Below are 16,004 nucleotides of genomic sequence, written 5' to 3'. Positions count from 1 at the left end.
CCAGTACCAAAAAAAAAAAAAAAAAAGAAGTGAATGTAGGACTGGGGATGTAATTCATGGTTAAAGCACTTGCTCAGTAAGAACTTGGGTTTGATACTCAGCACTTAAAAAACAAAAAAGTAAATGTTGTTTTGAAAGGCACTGAAGAAAGTACAATATTTGGAGCAATGGAGATGATGGTCCTATTCCATTCTGTTGCTCACACCTCAGCTGGTACGATGCATTTGGTCCTAGGTACTACTTAATGCCCAGGTAGTCAAAGCTTGATCGAAGAATGACCAGGACAGAGAAGAAACTCCACCATGAAGCATGAAGAGTAAAGAATAGTGGCAATAATAGGTATTACCACCTTACACAGAAATTGTTTTCAAGTGGGGAGAAGGCACATAGCCAATCTCTTTAAATAACTCAGAGATCATCTAGAAGATAATTCAGTTCATTTTCTGTCTCCAAGGAATAGACCTTGTATCATTAATAAATGCTATAAGGATGGGTTTCAACTTAATATAAGAATGTTTGATAGCTAGATCAGTGATATCAACAATGGAGCTAAGTTACGATATAGTGAGCTTCCTGTCAATGGAGGTATGCACACAAAGCTGGATGAACTCTCAAAGAGTATGTTATACATGGAAATTCGTTATTGGATAAAAGTGGAATTCATGTCCTTTATATTCTCTGTAATCCTGAAATCTGAACAAGTCCTGAGGGTAGCATGGGAAGAGCAGGAAATGGAAGGTGTAGAGACCAGCAATTTTGCAAATTGTGAGCAGAATTCTCAGTACTATATCCAGGAAATTTTTAAAAATATTTTTTTAGTTGTAGATGGACACAATACCTTTATTTATTTATCTTTATGTGATGCTGAGGATTGAACCTGGTACCTCAAACGTGCTAGGTGCTCTACCTTGGAGCCATAACCCCAGCTCCAGGAATTTTTTTTTTTTATGAAGAATTGTACTATCCCCAATTCTTGACTGCTCCCTATATCCAATCCTTTGCCATGTAACTTTGAAGTTCCTCTCACTAGAGGCAGAATATAGTTACCTGACCCACTAATCTTAGAGTGGTCATGCAACTTGTTTTGACTGAGAGAATGTTGGTTGAGGTGATCATTTCAACCAGAGACCTTATTATGAAGCATTATATGTTTTTGTTCCCTCATTTGTGCTTCTGTCAATAACATGTGAAAAACATGCCCTTGGCTGACATTATAGATGGAGTAGACTCATCTATGTACCTAACAGATCTAGAGCCTTAAGCAGAACAGTTCCAGCCACCCATGGGCACACAAGAAATGAATGCTTAACTGTTGTATGGTACTTAGATTTGATGGTTATTTGCTAAGTAATATTCATTATGGCAATAAGTAAGATGGATACTACATTTTTTATCAATATGTGGAATCTATTTCCTCTCTTCTTAAATCTGGGCTGGTTCTGTGACTTATGCTGCCCAACAGAATGTGGCAGATGTATCACTATATAATTTCTAAGACTTGGCCCTAAAGAGATCTTTCCCTTCTCTCTGTGCATTTAGAATGCTCCTTCTTAGAATTCAGCTACCAATCTGTGAGGAAGCCCAAGCTGCCACGTGGAGGCCCACATGGGGGAGAACTGAGACACCTAGCTAACACTTCCAATTTAGCTTCCCACTGGTAACCAGCACTAATTTTCAATCATGTGAATGGGGCCATTTGTACCTTCCAGACTTTCTATCATCTTAGTTAACACTATGTGAAGCAGAAAATAACCTGGTTAATGCATAGAATCAAAAGAAACAACAAAATGCTATTGTTTTAAGAAACTCACTTTTGAGTAGCCATTTTGTTTGTTTGTTTTTCTTTTTTATAGAAACAAACCAGGGGTTGGAAAACTTTTTTCTCAAAGAGATCAGATAGGGCTGGGGATGGAGCTCAGTAGTATAGCATTTGTCTGGAATGTGCAAGGCAAGGAAGGCTCTGGGTTTAGTTCTAAGTAATGCAAAAAAAAAAAATCAGTAAATATTTTACACTTTGTGGGTTTATTACCTCTGTTACAACTACTTAACTCTGCCATTGTATCATGAAAGCAACCATTTACAATATACGAACAAAATAACACAGCTGAGTTCTACTAAATTTTCACTAATAAAAATAGGTGGTGGGCCCGATTTTGACAATGGGACCTACCTAGTTTGCCAACTCCTTCAATAGATAATTGATATAGAAACTGTACCTGAAAGTGGGGTGCTTCCATAACAAAAACCTAAAACATACAGTATTGACTTGGGACCCTGTATCAGAATGAAAAATAAAATGGGCTTGGGATGTGGCTCAGTGGTTAAGTGCCCCTGGGTTCAATCCCTGATACTGAAGAAAAAAAAGGAGAAGCTTTCAAAGTCCTGGAGGGCAGTGAGGAAGATGCATGTCCAGTGAGAAAATTGTTATTGGAGGTTATTGGAGATCTAGATTACATATCGCTAACAGGCACTAACATAGATGATATATTTCTAATGTAGCAATTTGTGGCCTTGGGGTGGAGATTCTCAGGCAAAATATGCAAAGTTGTAACTGACTCCTTTTAGCTGCCTATGAAAAAGTACAGGAAGAAAGAATACTGTATGAAGAAAAATTGTGGGAACTACAGAGGGATCAGGACAGTTTCTATAATCAGCAAAAAGTGCTCAAAGTAAATTAAAATCTAGAGGAAAAATGAATTCCAGGGCACTCCCAGTAAGACTGGCTCCTGGGTCCAGGATGTGGCTGTAAAACCCTTTGTTAAGATCTCAAAAAGATTTTAAACAGTGACTCCTAAAGTTCTTATCTAGACAAAATACTGCTAAAAATATTAAGGGTTTGTCCCACAAAACCCTGACTCACAGCCTAAAGAAGGGAAGGGCCTCTCCTGAGATTTGGGGGTATGTCTTTTATGTAGTGGAGTGAAATTAAAAAAAAAAAATCATGGAAAATCACAGCTTTTCTCCCAAGAAATAAACAAAGACAGTTTTAAATAAAAAGGGGACATTGAGCACCCGGTGAATCATCTTGAACAAGTTACTGGCTGCAAACAAGGGCTGTTTCTTAGGGAAAGGGAGAATAACTCTAAGATGGAGCCAAGAGCTCAGAAGCAAGAGATAAGTGCCATACAGAATCACATTCCTTGACCTCAAAACTGGAGCCCAGGGAATTGTCCACAAGTACATGATCGGCTTTCACATTTACTAATGCCTATTATGTGCCTCTTATTAACCACCTTTCTAAATGGGAGTATCTATTGTGGTGTCTCTTGTAGTTACCCCTCTTTTCCCATTATATGTTGGATACGTGGGAGAAAGATAACTCATAGAAAAGTTGTAAGTTTAGCACAAATAATCTTCAAACTATTCAAGAGCAAGTTTGACATGATTATTATCCCCAAATCTTTTAGTGCATATTTCCAATATAACCACAATATAATCATCAAAATTAGGGAGTTAACATTGATAGCTTACCATCATCCTATCTGTAGTCCCTGCTCAAATTTCATTGGTTTTCTCAATAATATTCTGTACAGCAAAGGATTCACTTTAGAATCACATTTAATTATCATTTCTCTTTATTTTTCTTCAATTGTAATGGGAGCGGTTATTGACATTTTGGAAGATTTCATGATGGTTATTTAATAAAATGGCTAACAATTTGGATTTCTCTAATGTTTCCCATCATTATTTCATGGAGTGGTACTTTGAAATTATATAAATGTTCCTTTACTTATCAAGCTTTCATTTATGTTACTATAGATTCATAATTTCCTATTTTGTTCAATTGGTCATAATCTGTTCCTATTTTTGTGCTCAAATTGTTCTACACTTGGCCAATGGGAGTCCCCTCCAACTGAATTTTGTTTTCTTTTGACATATTCTCATCATCCTTTGATCTCTTTACTTCCTGGCACAAGATTTTCCAGGCTCACTTTATAATACCCCTGGTTTGTCCCTGGATCCAGCCTTTTCTCCAAGGATAACCAGGTCTTTTTATTGGAGAATGGTATTTAGAAATAAAGATTTGGATGCTAAATATTTTCATTACATTGGGTATTTTCTATTTACATACACAGACACACACACACACACACACACACACACACACACAAGGGGGTGGGGAGAAAGAGAAAGATGGAGATATTCTTTTACATCTGTATTACTTTCATTATCTATCTTTAAATTGAAAACCACAAACTCACAACAATTTCTCTGTCAGAGACTTGGATGACTGTCCTTATCTACATATATACAACTCATCCTGGACTGCTGTATCTCCTGGACTGCTCTATCTCCTAGACTGCTCTATCCTGGACTGCTCTATCTCCCAGAAGTCCTCCTACCATGCTCAGGTCCTTGGATGGCCTTTTTTACTCTGCTTGGGCATTAACACTTGTGCTGAACTGCTTTCCCACCGGTTCTTCCTCTTGGTTGGCTTTGAAACACTGTATATGCCATTTTGATTCCTACCTTGTTCAACTCTACCTAGTGACTTTTGCACAGGATTGCTCAGGAAGAGGAAGAACATCAACAACAAGAAGATAATTTATTTTTATGATTCTTAGGTCCCTAGGAACCATACCTGGAGCTGATTTAGATAATGAAATTCTGCACCTGAAATCTTAATGGGACGAACCCTTGGGGGATCTTTGGAGAAGAGCAACGCATTTATATGTGGGGAGATTCTAAATATTGATGGCTACTGGTCAAATGATGGTAGATTAAAGATGTCTGCTAATTCTTTGCCCCTCCTCCCATCAAAAGATATAGTCTATTTTTACTTCCCTCGAATCTAGACTGCCTAAAACTTATATTTATGTACATATTCATTAATTCATTTTTTGGGGTGCTGGGGATTGAACCCAGGGCCCTGTGCATGGTAAGTATTGTAACTTGTTTTAACAAAAAGAATGCTCACAGAAGTGATGCTTAAGGCTAGGCCTTAAAAGATCTGCATCTTCTTGTCTTGTTCTTGAAATGCTCCAATTTGGAATATATTCCATAGTATGTGAGGAAACCCAAGCAGATACATTGGAAGAGTGTTTATGGGAAGAGGTCACTGGGGAGAATGAAGGTACCATGACCCTCAATCCATTCTGAGCTCCCAGTTAGCACTGATTACCAGCCATGTGAGTGAGGCCACTTTGAAACTTTCAATTATACCCATGTTCCAGCTAATACTATTGTAGGCAGAACTGCCCAATTAACTGCTTCACTGTGAGACATTGTTTTAAGACACTTAGTTTTGGGATCATGTGTTATGTTGTAATAGATCTTGAGATAAAAGTCTCTCATGTGCCAGCTACTGTCCTATGTCCTTCTGACATATGAGGCTGAAACAGAAATGTAAACTGAAAGGTGTAGATGAGGGCACTGTGAAAGGGCAGAGGAAAGGCTATTAAGAGGTTGAAAGCAAGCTGCAATGGAAGTAAGGAACTGATGATTCTAGGCTGATGAGCACTGGATAAGCCAATTACCAAACCCAGACTCCAATTTTTGGCAAGGCAATTCTGCAACTTCTCCAGGTGTCTCACTTACTTGATGGGGTTAATTTTTTACTTGACATAAGTTGAGAGTGGAAAGAGCTGGGGACAGTTGGGGAAAAAGTTGTCTGAGCCTATATCTTTCTTTTTTTAATATTACTTTCTATTTAGAAGCTGGACTTTTTTTTTTTTTTTTTTTTTTTTTTTTTTTTTTGCACTGGGGATTGAACTCAGGGGCACTGGACCATGAACCCACATCCCCAGCACTATTTTGCATTTTATTTAGAGACAGGGTTTCACTGAGTTGTTTAGTGCCTTGCTTTTGTGAGGCTGGCTTTGAACTCACTATTCATCTGTCTCAGCCTCCCTAGCCTTTGGGATTACAGGTGTGCACCACCACACTCAGCAACAATGTTGTCTTGAAGGTTTCTGGACTTTTGGGAAGTAAGAAATTTACTGATTCCAAGTACCTTTGAATCAAAGACTATTGCTCAGGCCTCAGTGGATTCTGCACTTTTTTGAGGGATGGACAATTAGCAAGTGTTCCTTTTCCTTGATTCCTAGTCTTAGAAGGTCCTGGAACAGGTCTACGACCCTAATTTTCCTTTAATAATGTCTCCTGGCATTGTCTATACCTATAGAAGATACATGTCCATTTTCCCCTTTCCTTATGTTTCAGTCAGGGGACGAATCTGCCTCATTCTCACTCATTGGCCAGGCAGAATTTTCCCCAGGCATAGGCTGTTGTGGTTAGTTTCACCCTTATTAATTCCTTAGAAAACAACTCTTGAATTTGTGTCCTAAAATAACTTATCTATAATTTCTCCCTTTTCTCCATCTTACATCAAAATGATCATAAGGCTGGGGGTACAGTTTAGTGTTGGTAGAGTATACTTATTCCACAAGCATGTGCATATGAGGCCCTGGGCTCTATTTCCAGCACCACCAAAACAAAAACAAAATACAACCTCCCAAACAAAAACAAAAACACCCCACTACCCATCACAAAAAGCTCAAAAACAACAAAACTCACAAGTATTCATTTGCCAAATGTCTTAACAAATATTTATTAACTACCAACTATGTGCAGGCTCATTTCTTCTTTCTAACAGTGAGCAAGAGAGAGACAAGAGTTCCTGCCCATATGAAGTTGGTCTTCTAATGAAAGTGACCATAGAAAATAAACACATATGCTGGATGTTGATACCTGCTTTGAAAAAAAATTAAGCTGATTAAGCAGATTTTGGCAGGAGGCTGTTCTACATAGGAGGGTTCAAGAAGGTCATTCTTATAAGGTGGAATCTGAGGAACTCAAATATGACAGTGTTTCAGGTTAAGTGAATAAAAAGTACAAAAGCCTGAAACAGGAAGAAAGGAAGACTGAGGAGTGGTATGGAAGAGGTGTAAGAGGAGTTACCAATTAACCAGGAACTAGAGAACTCAGGCTGAGATCATGGTAGCTTGGACCATAATGATTGCAGCAGAGTTAACAAATTCTTTCTACGCCCCTGGGACTGAACCCACCCAGGGGCACTTAACAACTCAGCCATATCCCAGCCCTTTTTAATTTGAGATAGGGTCTTGCCAAGTTGCTGAGACTGGCTTTGAACTTGCAATCCTCCTGCCTCAGCCTCCCAGGTCATTGGGATTACAGGTGTGGGCCACTGTGCCTAGCTGATCTCTGATATTTTGAAGGTATACTGATAAGACTTACCCAGGAACTAGAAATGACATTTGGGAATAAGAGGCATATCCAGGACATCTTTCAGTGTTTGTTCTTGGGAAACTAAATGAACAATGGTGCCACTCCTGAGGGTGGAATATAGTGATTAGGTTGTTAGAGCAGGACGTGTTGAATCTGAGATACTGGTATGTGACTGGAGGTCAGGGAAGAGATATGAGAGACATTTTGCAGTCATCTGCATAAAGATATTCTAAATCACCCCTAGGAAGTGAGAGTAAGACAGAAAAGAGAATCATGGATTATGGCCTGGGGCTTTCCTCAACAACTGGGAAAGAAGTGCAAAAGACAGAGGAGTGGCCAGTGAAAATAAAGAGAATCTGGAGGGCATGGTATTCAGGAAGTCAAGAGAAGAAATAGATTTTGTATGATCCCAACGAGGTATCAACACCTCAGCCTCAGTTTTCTCTTCTACTTAATGAAAACAATAACAACACCTATTTCATGGCATATGTAAATTCTTCAAAATGTAGTGGCCAGTGCTAACATTTCCTACCTCTGAGTTAGCTGCGAGAACCCCTCAGCTTCCCTATCCACATAAATGACAGCACCTACAAGAGTCTTTCTCTGGGATGAGGTCACTCGAGCACCAGATAGGTCAAATCTAGGTTCAGCGGCTTCAGTGTTAAAGTCACCCACACAGCCTCCAGCCTTTGCGTGCAAGTCAACAAGGGGGTAAACATAGGTGTAAGGGTTTTGAAGCCAGAGTTCTGCTGCTCATCAGCTGTAGGATACTAACCTCCCTGGGCCCTGAATTCTTATCTGTAAACTGGGAATAATTTCTACTGCATAGAATTATGTTCCAGCCCAGTGTAGATTGTAAAAAACGGCTGTTCTTCAGCCCGCCACTGTGGGAATTATTGAAGCCACTCTCCCACTCAAAGTTTGTGTCCAGACATGGTATGCACTCGAGGAGGTATCTCTGGCACCCAGAACTGAGTTGGGATAACCTCTGAGATTCTCTACACACACGACAGTAAGTGAGAGTAATGCCAACTTGTCCACTATCTTCACTTCAAGGCTCTGTAAATCGCCTTTTACTGGTCCCCCCACAAAGGCATCCGGGACCCAGTAACGCTAAGATAGGGGGGTTTCGAACGTCACGGAAAATCCCTCCGCCGCCGTCACACTCCTCGCGCGGCGTAGAAGCCAGTTCCCCAGGCAACCTTTCTTGCCCCTGTTCTTCACCCCTCAGGCCTACCCAGGACCACCGGCTGGAAAGCCGCCGCGGCCCCCAATCCCTGCAAACAACGTCTCGCTAGCTTTCCTCTCTACCCTCTTCTCTGCTGGCGCGCTGCAGTCCTAAGCCCGCACCCCAGTCCTTGGGTACCCCAGGAAGTGGCGGGGCCTCTCCAGGGCAGCTTGACTGTGGGGGGGGGCGGGTAGAGGAGGTGCGGCTTGATAGCGACCTAAGCCTCACCGCCAAAACTCGGGAAGAGAGAGGTTTGCAGCTGGACGTAGAAGCCGAAGTCCGACCCTGGGGCTTCAGGGCCTGCGGGCGGAAAGCTGAGAGCCGCGCCCCTTCGGAGCCGCCCCGCCCCCAAAGCTCAACTCCTCCTTGACGGCCCCGCCTCCGCTCCAGCAACCCAGAGACCCCGCCCTCTCCCTCTTGTCCAGAAAACCCCGCTCGCGGCCCCGCCCCCACCGGCGGCCCCGCCCCGCCTCCGCCCGCGCCTCCGGCGCCCTTCGGGTGGCTCCCGGGTCCGACCGCCCCAAGAGTCTGCGTCCGCAGCAGCCCGCGCTCCCTCGCCCCCGCCCCCTCTGGACCCTCCCCCAGTCGCCGCGGTCTGGCAGCGCCTGGCCGGCGGCCCGCAGGCGGGCCGCCCTCTCCGCCCGTAGCCCACCCCCCTCTTAAAGCAGCGGCGGGAAGATGAGGTTTCGGGAGCCACTTCTAGGCGGCAGCGCCGCGATGCCCGGCGCGTCCCTGCAGCGGGCCTGCCGCCTGCTCGTGGCCGTCTGCGCGCTGCACCTCGGCGTCACCCTCGTCTATTACCTGGCGGGTCGCGACCTGAGCCGCTTACCCCAGCTGGTCGGAGTCTCCACATCGCTGCAGGGTGGCTCGAACGGCGCCGCCTCCAACGGGCAGACCTCCGGGGAGCTCCGGCCCGGCGAGGCCCGACCGCCGCCTCCTTTAGGCGTCTCCTCTGAGCCTCGCCCGGGGCTCGACTCCAGCCCTGGTGCAAATTCTGGCCCTCGTCTCGCGGGTAACTTGACTTCGGCCCCAGTGTCTTCCACCTCAGCACTGTCGCTGCTTGCTTGCCCTGAGGAGTCCCCGCTGCTCGGTAAGAACTCGGGTGCACCAGTTCGAAGAGAGGGACTCCCCCGGAATTTCGGGACCGGGATCCTTAGTATATTCCCTCTTCCACGACTGCTAGCCTCCCTGTTCCGGATAAGAATGCTTAATCCCAAAGAGAGGCTCGGGCCGGATGGGTGGGAGAGCTTGGGTGGTGTCCCATGGGGGGATTCTTGCAGGGTGGGGAAGTACCCTATAGGGAAGCCCTCCGGCCCCTCTGGCCTCTGAACCAAAGAAGGCCTTGAAGACGTCCCTGTTCTGGCCCAAGGTTCAGGGTTTTGTAGTTTGGGTTTGCTTAGAGCTTGGAGCAGTCTTGCCATGCTCACTCTGGTAGGAACTTCCAGGCAGCTCAGAGAAACCCACTTCAGTTTGGAGGACTGACAGTGAGGCTCAGAGTAGGGAAGAGAGTCTACCTACTCATTCACATCTGTCGTTTCATAGAGCCATTCCTGAGTGTAGATTAAGTTTTCTCCCGAACTTTTGGGCAAGTTACTTTTCTCTAAACATCCGGTTTCTCTTCTGGTGTATGAAGATAATAAATGGTACCTATTTGGGAGGTTGTTTTGGAAGAGTAAACAAAACAGTGTAAATAAAGATTTGATTTTAATGAGGGTACGTTCTCAGTAAGTTGTCACTATTGTGTTCATTTCCTCCTCTGTGTAGATCCCTGGCCTGAGGCCCTTCTGGGGGAATGGGGGCTCCCCAGCTTCCTCCTCCTGTAGTTTCTCTCAACCTAAGTGAGCAGGACCTCTTTGGGGACCGAGGGCTTGTGTATCTTGGGGGCTGGAGGGCTAAAATGTAACCAGTCAGCCTGGGGTTGCCCCTTCCTGGTACTGCTTGCCCAGATGATCTGAGTCTTGGCCTCTAGCCTGTTTCAGTGTGGGCAGGGACCTTGAGTAGGTGGGTTTGCATTCCTTAAGTTAAAAGGACAATTAACTTAGCCTGAGCCTCTCTTTGACCTGTAACCCACAGGCCTGCAGGCCTGAAGCAGCCACAGGTTGCTTCCAGGGTTCAGACAGGTGGTTGCTTATTTCTAATGCCAGGTTTTAAAGAATGTTGTTCTGAGCTAGGGGCCCTGGCAGGCATCCTGCCAAAAGCTCTGTCACGTTCCCAGAGCGCCCTGGCAAAGCAGGCCTTCCTACTTGCTCTTGCTCAATTTCTCCAATAATTACTTCAATATTTTAATACCAAGTTTGGGAGGAACTGCTTGGAATTGGTCAAACATGAACTGTGGTAATGAGAGAACTTTCTTAATGCAGAAAACTGAATTCCTTCAGACTTGGTGGTTAATCTGGGAAACAGTAGTTCATAAAATTAAGTAGACTCTGCCCTACTGCTAAATGTTTAACTTCAGGCATGTTATAGATTTTTTTTATCCTCACGTGTAATGGGGTTGTCGATGCTTACCTTAACCCCTTTAGGACTAAGAGGTTGTGTACATTAAATTCATGACACATAGTACAAACTCAGTATGTGGCTGCTAGTAATAATATAGTAATATGATTTTAGACTTTGTAGTTCTGTTTTCTCCGACTCACATGGAGATGGTTCTGAGCAGCAGAGAAAAGGAGGAAGAATGAGAGAGTCCCTAGACCACAGAGAACCCAGTTTTTGTTTGTTTTGCTTTTGTTTTTGATTGCTGCTTGGGCATTGTGCAGAAAGAGAAATTAATTAGCAAATCAAAAAAAAGTACCCCAAGTTTATTAGATTGGGTTTTCTCATTAAGGTATGGGAGACGTGGTGATAACCATAGCTCTGCTTTATTTTATTTTATAATATGGTGTCACTAGTGATCTGCTTTTTACCAGTTACTGGTGTTGCTAAATTGATTCTGAAATTGGTTGCTTGAAAGGACTTCCTGTGAGATAATGTTTTAGAGGGTGTAGAGAGAGGCCCTAGGCTGGCTGACTTCATGTGACTTGCATGGGACTGTGACGTTTAGGCTGCTGCTAGGCAGCAACCCCAGAAATGACTATAGAGGTCCTTTCTTCATTTTAATTGAACCCTTAGATTTAAATGGTTGGGTGCAGCTCTTGGAATGGAGGTTCCTGTCCAGGAAGGGCCTTCAAAAAGCTGAAAGTCTGCCTGATTCTGTGTGGGTTAGGGGAGTTGAGCCCATCTGTTCAATTGGGCAGGTGTCAGTCAAAGTCCTTGCGGGGTGGTTTTGAGGTTGGTGGGAGAAAGCATCCGTGGGGTTTAGAGTTGTGGCCTTTTCACTACTTGCAGTTCCTTTCTCCAACTTGGCTCTACTTTAGTGTCCAGAGATCTGGGCCAGATACTTCAGTCCCTCCCAACTGAAATCTGGTGGGTTTGAGGCAGAAAGGCACTAGACTGGGCTTATGGGTCACTATGTGACGCTGGGATGTCAGAGCAATGCAATCTTTAGATAGGCTTGGGTTAGAATCCTGCCTCCACGTATGCCATCTGTTTTGACTTGGGCCAGGTTGTAATGTTTGGAGCCATAGTACTGACTAATGTGAGGCCCCCCTGGAAGTGAGTGCTACAGAGTGGAGGTGGGCCTTTCCTGGGGAGTCCTACAGCTTTCCTAAGGGAAATCTCCCTAGTAGTTTGGGCTTCTTTCCCTAGTCCTGTCTCAGGCCCTTAGGGGGCCTTGCAGGATCTACTCCACTGACCCTGGCACTGAGGCTCTCTTCTGGCCACCTGGGTGTTTGCCTGAGATGGGAGGAGCAGCAGTTTTGCGTTTCTTTTCCCGGAATGTTTATCTCTGCTCAGATTTGGCGGCTGTTCAACATGACTTGACTGGCTGTGCACAGGCAGCCCCAGAGAGGGTTGGGGTGGGGGAAGGTGGGCAGCACATAAGGCTGAACTGGTTGGGGGAGGCAGGGCTTGCTGGGGGCTCAGCTGGGGTTTAGAGTATTTGGCATAGTTCCCTCAAGAGGGCAGGGAGTGAGTTCTGGATTGCTTGAATCCCAGAGGCCCCTCTTGCCCAGCTGTGCTTTGAGGAGATCCCCTTGATTTGTTTAAAAGGGAAGGGTCTGATCTAGAACTGGGAATCAGGACTAGCAGTGGCAGGTAGCCAGGGACCCAGGAGAGTGCTTGTTCATGAACCAATTTCCCTGGTGTTTATGAAGACATAGCTTCTGCCACAGTTTGTGCCCCCTGAAGGTGAAGCACTTGCTAGGTCTCTGCTCTCAGGTGTTTTTCTACCTGTATACTCCTCTGTGCCCCCTGCCTCAATGTGCATGCATATACATATGGCCCTGGGTAGCCTCCCCAGATCACAGTGTACTTTGAAACTTGGGAAGGGCTGTCTTTTCCTTTTTGAAGAATGAATCTTGGAGTTTCATTTCCTTCTGCCTGGGGGTGCTATCTCATCCAGGAAGTGAGAGTTCCTTACCTATGTTCATATCTTGCAGCTTTGGGCTTTGGTAACCAGTCCTTTAAGCCAGTTTTATTCTGTTACTTTTTTTTTCCTGAGGAAAGTAATTTACTGACATATATACAGATACTCATTATCTAATAGACTGAGATTCAGAAATACCTTCCCTGACTATCTGACTCACTTTTGAGGTCAAACCTGGTTGCTTTTCCCTATATAGCCTAATGGCAGTCATTTCTGTTTGTAATTTATCCCAAACTCTTAACAAGCATGGTAGCCTTCCCTGGCCCTCCTTCTCCTTTCTCTCTCTCTCTCTCTCTCTCTCTCTCTCTCTCTCTCTCTCTCTCTCTCTCTCTCTCCTTTCCTGTGGTGCTTGGGATCAAACCTAGGACCTCACATGTGCTAAGCAAACATCCTACCCCCAAGCTACACCCCAGCCCCAGCCTCTTTCCTTTTGCAATAGGGCCTCAGATAAATCAGGTGCTCTTTGGGGCATGGGGAAACAAGAGTCAAATGTGGGATTGGATTCAGACTATGGCTTCTTGGACCATAACATCCCAGAAATGGACTCTCCAATGCTCTTCCCTAAGGTATTGCCCAATACACACCTAGTGCAGAGGCTCAGAGGCAGCCTAATCCTTGCAAGGTGTATCTGTGTCTGTCTCTGGCCCAGCAGGTCCTTCAGTTTGTTGCAGGATAGAAATCAAACATGGCTAGCAAAGAGAAGGTTAAAATTATTTATTGCATTGATTAAAGTAACAATTGCCAGACAGCAAAGTGGCCACTCCATAGATAGAGTGACAAGGAGGTCAAAGGGTAAACAAAGGGTGGATCATGAATTTGCATATTTATAGTTACATAGCAATATTCATGATTATGTTGCAAATCACTTAATGGGCTTTGTGCACACTGTCAAAAATGTGACCCCTTCCTGTATCTTTTAACATGGAAATGTATTTATTTATTTATTTATTTATTTGGTACCAGAGATTGAACCCAGGAGTGCTTAATCACTGAGTCGAATCCCTAGCCCCCTTTTTAATATTTTATTTAGAGTCCTGGTCTCACTAAGTTGCTTAGTACCTTACTGAATTGCTGAGGCTGACTTTGAATTTATGATCCTTTTGCCTCATCCTCCCAAGCTGTTGGGATTATAGGCATGTGCCACCAGTGTGCCTGGGTAATGAAAATGCTTTTAAATGAGGGTCCCAGTTACTTTTGGTCAAGGTATTGTACAAGATCTGCTTGCATCAGTCTGATATATATATTTTTTTGTTGTTGTTTTTTTTTAATCTTGAACAATGGAAATGTAATTGGGGAGTCTCTTTTACCATTCATCTTTTTTTCTTTTGAATTTTTTTTTTTTTTAGTTGTTGATAGACCTTTATTTTATTAATTTGTATGTGGTTCTAAGAATTGAACCCAGTACCTCACACATGCCAGGCAAGGGCCCTACAGCTGAGCCCCAGCCCCTTACCATTTATCTTTATCATACATTATTCAGTCCCTTTCCATCAGCAGTTTAAACTTTATCCCTACATCAGGTCCACCTGGAAGGTCTTACATGGAGTTCTTTACGGCAAAGGCACCTGGTAACTTCATTCAGTTACAACATGTATCTTTACTGTTACTATGTTGAACACTAGAGCTACAAAGAAAACAAAATGTCTCCCCTGTAGGTACTCCTAGTTTAGGCAAGGAAGATATAATTAGAGTGTTGATGTTATTTAGGAAAACCAAAGTGGTGTGTGTGTGTGTGTGTGTGTGTGTGTGTGTGTGTGTTTTACCCCTTTTCCTCTCCCTAACCCACACCCTTTATTCCTTGAGAAACTCAAGGGTAAATATCAAAGTTCTCCCCTTCTGGTTTTGATTGTATGAAAAATTTCCTCTAATTTCTGAAGCTATGAATTAGTTCTTGCTGGGTAATCTTAACTTGCTGCTTTATAATGATTATAACGAGACATCAACATCCAGATACCTGGGTATTAAGGTCTTTGGGTAGCAGCAGGATAGAGATTTCCAGGCTGGAACCAGGCTAATTTATGGGCTGGGAATGATGGGGCAGTTAATGCCAAGGCAGTTCAAGCATTGGTCCCTGGATTCCACTCTGGGGACCATTCAGTCTCTGGGAGCAAAGTTAGCAGGCTCATCCCCTTGGGCTACTTCTGTGAGTGAAAGGCCCAGTTATTCTGTGGTCAAACCTGGTGATTTCCCCACTGCCCCTTTACCTAGTACCTTCTGTGCCTTATTCCTTGACTATTCCTGCCTAGAGATAGAGATGAGAATTTTATACAAATACATATCCACCTGGAAAGTCTGTTTTTTTTCTTTTCCAGTGGAGTGGCAATCCAGTTGCTTAAGACAAATAAACTCCCTTTGGACATAAATCCTTTGGAATCTGGAACTATGACATGTTTACATTTGGTCTGGTAGATCCTGGTGTGGTCTCTGATTAGCCACCTAGATCTTGATTCCTATGGGAGTTAGCAAGACATGAGATTGGATTCAGTGACCTCCATGGGGCCTCTTCTGTCCCTAAACTTGGTGAGGGTTTCTAAGAGCCAGACTGTGGTTGTGACTGTAAAGACCTTAGCTGCTTAACTGGGACTGTGCAGTGCAAGGTGAGGCCTGAGCAGAGATATTAAGATCCTGTTGTGGAAGTCACAGACCTCCAGCTTGGTGGGTTGTGGTGGATTGGGGGTGAGGGACAGGTTTGGCGGGGTCAATGTGGCCTTAAGGGATTTGTCCATAGAAAACTGAGAAGGTGAGTCACCTATTGTTTCAGGTTCTACTGTTCAGCTTGGCCTCAGCCTACCCCTCCCTCCACAAATGGAGACCAAGGGCTATATAAGTGACTATTTTTAAATTCTTTGGCAACAGTTTTTTTTTTTTTTTTAAGAGAGAGAGAGAGAATTTTTTAATATTTATTTTTTAGTTTTTGGCGGACCCAACATCTTTGTTTTTTTGTTTGTTTGTATGTGGTGCTGAGGATCGAACTAGGGCCGCACACATGCCAGTCGAGCGGGCTACTGCTCGAGCCACATCCCCAGCCCCTGGCAACAGTTTAATGTCTGGTCTGGGTGTGCTTTGTGGCTCTTTCTCTAACCACCGCTCCCAAGCCCCTCACAAAACCTAGAGAGGAGAATG

At 44.0% G+C, this 16,004-nt stretch overlaps 2 protein-coding genes across 3 annotated transcripts in view; one reads left to right on the top strand and one right to left on the bottom strand.

Annotated features, from left to right (window-relative positions):
• Positions 1–9,327, bottom strand: part of Spink4 (serine peptidase inhibitor Kazal type 4) — a 75,910-nt gene extending 66,583 nt beyond the window's left edge. Inside the window, exon 1 of one of the 2 annotated variants that reach the window (XR_003582134.2) lies at positions 9,246–9,327. The gene's annotated coding sequence lies outside the window, so the exon portion shown is untranslated. Of the gene's footprint in view, positions 1–9,217 lie in introns of both variants that reach the window. The other variant, XR_011704125.1, reaches the window with a different exon arrangement.
• Positions 8,904–16,004, top strand: part of B4galt1 (beta-1,4-galactosyltransferase 1) — a 53,052-nt gene continuing 45,951 nt past the window's right edge. Inside the window, exon 1 of the mRNA XM_027930876.2 lies at positions 8,904–9,506. Within this exon, the coding sequence (XP_027786677.1) occupies positions 9,095–9,506 (412 nt within the window). The 5' untranslated portion in view covers positions 8,904–9,094. The remainder of the gene's footprint in view (positions 9,507–16,004) is intronic.

This window comes from Marmota flaviventris, chromosome 13 (assembly GCF_047511675.1).
Source record: "Marmota flaviventris isolate mMarFla1 chromosome 13, mMarFla1.hap1, whole genome shotgun sequence".
Classification (NCBI taxonomy): Eukaryota; Metazoa; Chordata; class Mammalia; order Rodentia; family Sciuridae; genus Marmota; species Marmota flaviventris.
This window is presented reverse-complemented; position numbering and strand designations above follow the sequence as displayed.